The 9,773-nt window shown below is 36.1% G+C and overlaps 1 protein-coding gene across 1 annotated transcript; it reads left to right on the top strand.

The window, feature by feature from the left end:
* Positions 1-1,999: 1,999 nt before the first annotated feature.
* On the top strand, positions 2,000-7,540 carry LOC132641253 (lipoxygenase 6, chloroplastic-like). Its single transcript, XM_060358169.1, has 9 exons — positions 2,000-2,568; positions 3,528-3,805; positions 3,892-4,129; positions 4,429-4,755; positions 5,058-5,143; positions 5,218-5,325; positions 5,412-5,713; positions 5,823-6,089; positions 6,531-7,540. The coding sequence occupies exons 1-9, from the start codon at positions 2,190-2,192 to the stop codon at positions 7,288-7,290; spliced, it is 2,745 nt and encodes a 914-aa protein (XP_060214152.1). The 5' UTR covers positions 2,000-2,189; the 3' UTR covers positions 7,291-7,540.
* The last annotated feature ends 2,233 nt before the right edge of the window (positions 7,541-9,773 follow it).

The following is a 9,773-nucleotide window of genomic DNA, read 5'->3' as shown; positions in this document are numbered from 1 at the left end:
ATTGATCCTTGAACCTCTTGATAAATAACTTAGCTTTCATCTAAGTGCACCACCAAGCCTTTTGTAGCATGTGTTCCAAAATATAACATTAGATATATTTTAAGAATTCTATACATAATATACCGAATTTAGTCGGGTGACCATGTGTTCACGTGACCCTTTTTTACCCCTAAATTCGCCACTCCCTCCAACACATCCAATTCCACATAGCCCCCACCTCCACCACCCCCCACACTCTTACCCCTACTCCTGCCTCCATAGTGTTTGTTTAGATTTATATAAATATTTTTGCGATAATATTTTCTGCTTACACCAAATCCAAATCACTTATTTTTAAAAAAACATTTTCTATGAAAAAAATACATTCATACCGAACACACCCTTTGATGCTCATAGTTCTACTATTTTCATGTTGACAATGAAACCAACGAAGCTCTTTTTCTTTAGCTTAATGTTAAACTGGTTAACTTTTCGTGTAAATTGGATATATTTCATAAATGGTCACATAACTATAATTTTTTTTTTTAACCAAAGTTACGTAACTATGTTTTTTAACACAAACTTTTTTTCACCAAAGTCACTTAACTATGTTTCCTAACACGAAAGTCACAAAATTATGTTTTCTAACACAAAAGTCGCAAAACTTTGAGTTTACTAACACGAAAAGTCACACCTACGGAAAAATCGAATTTCCAATGGGTAATTTTTTCTCTTTAAAAATAATAATTAATCCATAGATACAAACACAATTAAAAAGAATCGATCTACCCCAAAAGTCATATGCAAATAAATACTAAAAGGGTGAATAAATTTGAAAAAAAAAACTATCACAAGATTATTACTTCAGATGCAAATAGTAATAACTATTACTCCATAAAATTCAATTTTATACCATCCAACAAAAATGTAACATTTTTCAATATATATTGGGAAAAAAGGTCAATATGCTCTAAGATTCCAAAAACAACTCTCCAAAAACTTTAGTCGTTGTGCGTATAATTAAATAATCAAGGACAAGCTTATCTACGATCATGTCCTTCTCCGGTGCATTTTGTTGGCGTACCACAATCATGTGAATTCCACCATCCAATAGTTAGCATCACAAGCCACAACATTTTATTTTCGCTCATGAAAATAAATCATATAAAAAAGATTCTGAATTGCATTATAATTATGAAGAAAAGAAAAGGAAATTATCAAAATGAAAAAAGTTAATCCCAAAAAGAACATTTTGTTTCCACACATTTTTTGTTTGAGAGCTCTTAAAGAGAAGGATCATAGATTTGGTGGAATGATTGGTTTTGTTTCTTTAATATTTTAGTTTCTATATATTGAGTTTGAAGTTTTTAGATTAAAAATAAAAATAAAAAGAATAAAAAATATGACCCATTGGAAGTTAGATTTTCCGGTAGATATGACATTTATGATAGTAAGCTCAAAGTTTTGTGACTTTTGTGTTAGAAAATATAGTTAAGTGATTTTGATGGGAAGAAATGATACTTATGTGACTTTTGTGTTAGAAAACATAATTAAGTGATTTTGGTGGAAAAAAATCATAAGTATGGGACGGTCAGTGAAATCTACCCAACCTTAATTCACTAGATTAAATTTAGATGCCCCGATTAAAATCTTCCTTTCACACGATTCATCTTCATTACTTTCAAAGATGTCAGGACTGAAGTTTGTTGCTGTTTAGAGTTGTTCACTCTCTAACATCTAAGTTCAGGAACCAACAACTAGTTCATCATTTTCAAAACTAGATGCTCGGGCTGGCTCCAAATTTTAATGCTTTCGCTTAACAGAGTAATATCGGCAGTAAAAATTCATACAATCAACCTAAATTTATTTAAAATTGGAACATAATAATTATTGTAACAGTAATGTTGTTCATATAGTCAACTCAACAAAACACGTGAGGGGTAAGAGGAAAAAAAAAAGCATAAAAGTAATTGATGATGATTGGATCATTGAATATTCAAAAAAATCTCTCTTGAGACGCATCACATATGAGTCCTACTTAAATGACTCAATACAAGCATGTACCAGTAACAACTAATTTGTTAGAAAATTAACTTTCTAAATGTGTCACACTCTTTCATACAAAATTTCAAGAAACTAATAACTACTATCAACTTATAGTAGCCTTTGAATTTTCACACACAACAGGGATTCAATCATTCATTCCAATAATGTTTACATCTCAACCAAGATCCACTAAACTTCCCTCAGATATACATCAACATGTCCTTACTGGTGACCGGATTTCAAGAAGAAAAATCAGTCAGATTCATAGTCATAGTCATAAGTCTTGTTGTTTGAAAGTGAAAGCTGTGATTCAAAGTGGGAATGATAATAAGACTACAAAGTTGGTTGAGAAATCTAAGGAAGAGAGTAATAATGAGTTGTTTGTTTCTTCTGGAAAAGGGATAGATGTGAAAGCAGTGATCACTTTGAGGAAGAAAATGAAGGAGAAGATTACAGACAAGATTGAAGATCAGTGGGAGTCTTTAATGAATGGGATTGGTAGAGGAATCTTGATTCAGCTTATTAGTGAAGATATTGATCCTGGTTTGCTTTCAAATCTCTCCATAAAATTTACTTGTTTTTTACTGTGTTTATGTTGGTGATATATGGGGTTTAATTTGTTTGTTTAGTTTATTATTGTATTGAGTTGTTTTTCTTTTACCTAACTTCTCATCTTTATTTCTCTGTTTTTGCTGTCTTGAGCTGTTTCTTCAAGATTACTGGTATAGCAGTGGATTGGTTTGGTTTCATTGACTTGCTTCAACCGCTACCCACCCCCAAAAATCCCCCACAAAAAAGAAAAGAAAAAAAAAACTATGGACATCATCCTTAAATTAAAAAAAGCTTCTCTGGGCAGTCCAAACCTTTTCAATATTCTCAAAATTATCTTGCTTCTTTAAGGGAGGAAAATGGAGGAAGAAATTTGCCGGGCACGTGGTGGGTAGAAACTTTTGAATCCTGTGGTCCTTTTAACTAAAGATGTGTGTAATGTATCAAAATGCCCTTTGAATATTGTGGTCGTCAATTTGTCATGTAGAATGTTGTGGGTAAAAAATTACTAAATATAGAAAGTGGTATGTCTTTTGAAACAAACTAAAAAAGAAAGTAAAACAAACAAATTGAAACGGAAAGAGTATTAGTTACCCATGGTTAATTGTAATACATTCTCACCGATTCAATCACTTAAGCAAGATAAGTTATTATGGTTTGGCGGAAAGTGTAAAGGACCCGATTCAGACATATGTTATCATCCATTCTTTTTGTGCCTTTTTCCTTCAACTGGCTTATATTTCTTACTTTTTAGCTTTTTCTGGGTGCCTTTTAGTTCATTTGTCTTGTTCCTTGTTGTGAAAAACTTAATTGGCAACACAGTCTGTTGCAAACTTAGTACATAATGAATCCATTTATTGTGACTGGTGGAAAGGGCTATGAACATCAACTCCGTATGACACTTTTACATGAATAATATTCTGAGGTTAACTACAACTATTTTCTGCTTACAGTTACCAAGTCAGGAAAGTTTGTGGAGTCTTGTGTGAGGGGTTGGTTGTCCAAGCCTTCTGACCATCCATATATAGTTGAATATGCTGCCAATTTCACTGTACCACGCGATTTTGGACGTCCTGGAGCTATCATTATCACCAATCTCCTTGACAAAGAGATACACTTGGTGCAGATTGTTGTTCATGGATTTAATGAAGGCCCTTTATTCTTTAATGTTAATACATGGATTCACTCTCAAAAAGATAATCCAGAGAGTAGAATTATCTTCCAAAATCAGGTAAGCGAAATATGATTTTACTTTTCATTTTCATTAGCAAAGCAGATATGGTGCTTGATCAAGGATGCCCCTGCATGTCAGAACAGGCATATCGACCATCTCAAACACCAGCTGGCATCAAGGATCTTCGGCGTCAAGACTTGTTGAGCATTTGTGGCAATGGGAAAGGCGAGAGGAAGTTACATGAACGAATATATGATTATGATGTTTATAATGATTTAGGCAATCCTGACAAAAGTGCGGATCTTGCTAGGCCACTGGTTGGTGGCAAAGAGAGACCTTATCCTAGGCGCTGTCGGACTGGTAGAGGTCCAACTAAGACAGGTACTGAGCACTCTGCTGAGGAGTCTATTTTTGCTGTCAGTACTTTTCTTTCTTCAATATTTTCATCATAGCATTTTACTCTTGCATTTCTTTCAAATCTGTTCTGAAAAACGATTTTCTTGAGCCGAGTGTCTACCGGAGACAGCCTCTTTACCACACAAAGGTAGGGGGTGAGGTCTGCGTCGTCCCCACCCTGCCTAGACCCCACTTGTGTGACTATACTGGGTATGTTGTTGTTTGTTGCCCAAATTCTGCGACATACTTATGCTGACTTTTTCTTGACCTCTGGATGCTGACAGATCCACTTGCAGAGAGTAGAATAGAGAAACCTCATCCAGTTTATGTCCCTAGAGATGAAACTTTTGAAGAAATTAAGCAGAATACTTTTTCTGCTGGAAGGTTGAAAGCTCTGTTACATAACCTGGTACCACTAATTGCGGCTACATTGTCAAGCTCGGACATTCCCTTTACAAACTTCTCTGACATAGATAAACTGTATAACGATGGATTTGTCTTGAATGATGATGATAATTCACAGAAGAGTAAATTCCTTTCTGATACTTTGGGAAAAGTATTTTCTATCAGCAAAAGGTTGCTCAAGTACGAGATTCCTGCTATAATCAAACGTAAGCACACACATTTACTTTTTCATCGATATTTGTTTGCCTGTATCATTTAGCATTGTTGAGACTTGAGGAGTCCTGTTTGTCTGTTAGATTGACAAGATGCGCCATCAGAAACTGTGCTATCCTCTAATTTCTTTCCGACGGTTGTTTATGGAGTGATCAAGGTGGGGGTTAGGTCTGCGTACACTCTACCCTCCCCAGACCCCACATAGTGGGATTATACTGGGCTTGTTGTTGTTGTTGTTGTTGTTTCTGGAGTGATATTTCATAAACTCTGCATCTTTCTGGTTTCTGTCTCGCAGGGGATAGATTTGCTTGGTTGCGAGATAATGAGTTTGCCCGACAAGCTTTAGCAGGGGTTAACCCTGTGAACATTGAACTTTTGAGGGTAATTTTTATTATTATTTTGATACAATTATAAGCTTTCTTTAGATGTTCATTAAGCTTGTGGATATTTAACAGGAATTTCCAATTGTGAGCAAGCTAGATCCAGCTGTTTATGGACCCCCTGATTCAGCTATAACCAGGGATCTTATAGAACAAGAGCTTAATGGACTCAGTATTGAAGAGGTAATGATCCTTTTCCAAAGTGTTGTCTTGGGAAATCTAGCTAAACCAGCTCTAACCTAAAATTTAATCTCAAATTTTCTATTCAGGCTATTGAAGACAAGAGATTGTTTATACTTGATTATCATGACATGCTTTTGCCATTTATTGGGAAGATGAATTCGTTGCCCGGGAGAAAAGCTTATGCATCAAGAACAATTTTCTTCTACACATCAAGAGGAGTTCTAAAGCCAATTATCATTGAACTTTCACTGCCTCCAACACCTTCTTCACCTAGGAACAAGCGTATATTCTCCCATGGACATGATGCTACCAATCACTGGATCTGGAATCTAGCCAAAGCACATGTTTGTTCAAATGATGCTGGCGTCCATCAGTTGGTGAACCACTGGTAAGCTTTGAGCCCTTCTCTTTTTTCTTTTAGTATTTTTCTTGTAAAGACATTTATGTAGATTTTATCAGTCAGGAAGCTCACTGTGCATGTAAAATTAAATTCTCAGGTTAAGGACTCATGCTTGTATGGAACCTTATATCATTGCAACCCATAGGCAATTAAGTTCTATGCATCCAATTTACAAGCTACTTCACCCCCACATGCGCTACACACTGGAAATCAATGCGCTTGCAAGGCAGGGTTTGATAAATGGGGGTGGCGTTATTGAAGCATGTTTTAGCCCTGGAAAGTATTCAATGGAAATAAGCTCTGCAGCTTACAAGAGCATGTGGCGGTTTGATATGGAAGCACTGCCTGCTGATTTAATAAGAAGGTAAACAATCTCAAGCGACATCTATTTAAACCTTGAACTATAACTATTTCCCTTGTACGTTCAAGTTCAGATTAACCTTAGGGGTCGTTCAGTAGAGTGTAATAGGTAAAAGAATGCTGGTACAAAATTTTAGTACAATATTTGGTTGGAAATTTTAGTCTAGTACAACTGATACTAGTATTACTTATAAACCCTATTCAGTACTATTCGTATACATAGTAAACCATGACCTTAACAATACCAGTACTATTGTTGTACTTATACACCCTATTCAGCAATATTTAGAAATTATGCAATGGATGTCATTTTTAATACAACAAACCAAACAATCAATAAGAAATAACGTCAACATAACTTGTCTTTGAACCAAACGACCGCTTACTGTTTCATCTGATTATTGCAACTTTTCAACTAATAAACAAAACATTGACTGCTTTTAAGGGGAATGGCTGTGGAGGATCCAACGATGCCTTTGGGGTTGAAACTTGTGATTGAAGACTACCCTTATGCAGCAGATGGGCTTCTCATATGGTCTGCCATAAAAGAATATGTGGAGTCCTATGTTGAGCACTACTATTCCGACCCTAATTCTGTCACGTCTGATGTTGAGCTCCAGGGCTGGTGGAATGAGATCAAGAACAAGGGACACCCCGATAAGAAAGATGAGCCTTGGTGGCCAAAACTTGTTACTAAAGAAGACTTGTCTGGCATACTCACCACAATGATCTGGATTGCCTCAGGCCAACATGCAGCAATAAACTTTGGACAGTACCCTTTTGGAGGTTATGTACCTAACCGTCCTACCCTTATGCGAAAGCTCATCCCACATGAAGAAGATCACAGCTATGAGAACTTTATCTTTCACCCGGAGAAAACTTTTCTGGCATCTTTGCCTACTCAACTCCAAGCTACTAAAGTGATGGCTGTTCAAGATACCTTGTCGACTCATTCAGCAGACGAGGAATACATGCATCAGTTGCACGAAATTCAAAGATTCTTCATAAATGATCATGAAGTTTTGAAGATTTTCGAGAGATTCTGTGCCAAATTAGCAGAGATAGAAGATACCATCAACCAAAGAAACAAGGATATTCATCTTAAAAACCGAACTGGTGCTGGTGTTCCTCCATATGAACTGCTGCTACCTACTTCTGGTCCTGGTGTTACCTGTCGTGGTATTCCCAACAGCATCTCTATCTGACAAGTTCATGTGCTCGCTGTATAATCATATCGTCTATGGTTATGACTTGCTATGGATAATCTGGAACTTGGTGGCATTCAACTTGTAGTTATATTACTTGTAGAAATATTTTGCAGGTCTTGCAGAGTAATATATTGAGGGCTTTAAACTGTTGAGAAGCACAATGTAATTAGAAAGTAATATTGTCTTTCCTAGAAGATACGCGGGGCTTATTTTATTCAGTTATCATTTACAATTTCGATGAAGAAAAGGGCTCAAGGAAAAAAACACACATTTTGACATGACAAAAATCGTGCTTTTATATTTGATAACATCTGTAATTGGGGATAATCTTCATCGTGCCAAAGTTCACCAGCTTCCTGGTGTGGTTTGCAATCCAAGATTCTAACATTAGATTCTTCATCTTCAGTGTATCTGCATCCCATGAGTAAACTACGTTTCCCTTCTTCCAAACGGTTGCAGAATCGTTGTATGAAGCCGAAAAATCACTAGGTTCCACTACGAGGACGGACAATAATGTTTTGACATGACATTTCTTTGTTGAGACTTGAGATATAATATAATTAAGTAATTAAAAATGTGCTATGTGTTGGTTACAGAATTCAACATGCTATCAAAGCAGTAGAGAGATACTGAATCAACCAGTTTACCACACATAAAATTATTTTCATCGAGTTTAGACAATGAAAAAAAGATCAGGTGTCAGTCCATACATGATGGAACGTGCTGTCGTCCCTTAAAGGCACTTGGATTGGATGTCCTCAAAACAACGCATGAAAATTTTTATCATTGTTTTTCTTCATATCACTTTCTTCTTCTTCTTTGGGAATCAGCAGCCAATACCTTTCGGGTGCACACAGCGTAAATCCGCTCCTTTGCAATAGTCCGCAAACCACACAGAAGAGATAACCCGCACTAAACAAGCCCATGTGACGAGCTAGATCAAAAGGCAAATCCCCTGTTGTCGTAGGCAGGGATTTCGTACCAAACTACACAATTCGAATATCCATGTCATTAATCTTATCACTATAATTATAGGCCGATGAAGAGATCAAACTAATCTGATTTTTCTTATCCACTGATGGTGAGTCATATTTATGACATAAAATCAAGATCTCAAAGTCTTTAATGCTATGCAGAAATGAATATAATTGTGTTGCCTTCATCATTTTCTATCTTTATTTAATTCTTATTTTGAAACCATTAGTTTTATATAGTTAGGTTAATATTAGCTGAAGTTGTTTGCTTCTTTACTGTAGGTAATTAAATAAATGATTAAGAAAATTATTTTGGTAAGAATTACCCAAGTTGAGCTATGACTAATTGTTTAATTCATTTTTGCCTTATTTCATCTCAGTCCAAGTAGCCTTGTGAGCTGGGTTAATGACCGATCATGTTGATCCGTCCAAATCCAAATCATTTTTTTGCACGGATTGCCCTTCGTTTGGGATGGTCTTTAAATTTTGCCCCTCAAATTTGTGGTCTTTAAATTTTGCCCTTCATATTTGTGGTCTTTAAATTTTGCCTTTTGCTTGGAAAGATGAGCGAATACATGAAGTTTTGGGTTCGAACCCCCGCTCAGGCATAAAAAAAAATAAAAAATCGCAAGGCAGGACTGGGGGAGTGTATGCCGGATCCAGCATACAATCTTTAAGAAAAAGTTAAAGTTATGCCGAATCCGGCATAACTAAAAGTCTGCCGGAGGGGGCATACAAAATTTAAACTTTGATTTGTAAGGCAAACTTTTAGTTATGCCTTAAGGAAAACTTACGCCTTATGGGGCATACTTTTAGTTATGTTTTATGGGCACACTTTTATTTAAGGCATTACTAAAGGTTTACCTTGAAAAGTTAAAAAAAAAAATACATATATATGCTTCAAGGCAAAGTTTGCCCATAAGGCATAAGTATGCCCCCATCGGCATAAGTTTGGTAATTCCTGAACAAGTTTATGCCGATGGAGGCATACTTTTAATGGGCAAACTTCAAAATTTAAACTTTTTCTTATAAGGCAAACTTTTAGTTATGCCTTAAGGAAAACTTACGTCTTATGGGGCATACTTTTAGTTATGTTTTATGGGCACACTTTTAGTTAAGGCATTACTAAAGGTTTATCTTGAAAAGTTAAAAAAAAATACATATATATGCTTCAAGGCAAAGTTTGCCCATAAGGCATAAGTATGCCCCCATCGGCATAAGTTTGGTAATTCCTGAACAAGTTTATGCCGATGAGGGCATACTTTTAATGGGCAAACTTTTATGCCGGATCCGGCATAAACTTGTGAAGGAATTATCAAAGTTATGCCAGAACTGACATACTTATGCCAAGTCTGCCCATAAGGCATAAGTATGTCGGGTCCGGCATAACTTTGTTAATTCCTTCACAAGTGTATGCCGATGGGGGCATAGCGAAATTTAAACTCTGCCTTGCGAATTTTTTTTAAAATTTTGACTGTGTGGGGGTTCGAACCTGAAACCCATGGG

The sequence above is a fragment of the Lycium barbarum genome, chromosome 5 (genome assembly GCF_019175385.1).
Source record: "Lycium barbarum isolate Lr01 chromosome 5, ASM1917538v2, whole genome shotgun sequence".
Classification (NCBI taxonomy): domain Eukaryota; kingdom Viridiplantae; phylum Streptophyta; class Magnoliopsida; order Solanales; family Solanaceae; genus Lycium; species Lycium barbarum.
Note: the sequence above shows the minus strand (reverse complement) of the source record. Positions and strands in the feature narration are given on the sequence as shown.

What these genes read in the sequence shown, in the direction of transcription:
- LOC132641253 (XM_060358169.1), top strand. Translation starts at nt 2,190, where the DNA reads ATGTTTACATCTCAACCAAGATCCACTAAACTTCCCTCAGATATACAT. An exon ending in TGAACATTGAACTTTTGAGG is followed by an intron (nt 5,144 to 5,217) that starts GTAATTTTTATT and finishes GATATTTAACAG; the next exon opens with GAATTTCCAATTGTGAGCAA. An exon ending in CCTGCTGATTTAATAAGAAG is followed by an intron (nt 6,090 to 6,530) that starts GTAAACAATCTC and finishes ACTGCTTTTAAG; the next exon opens with GGGAATGGCTGTGGAGGATC.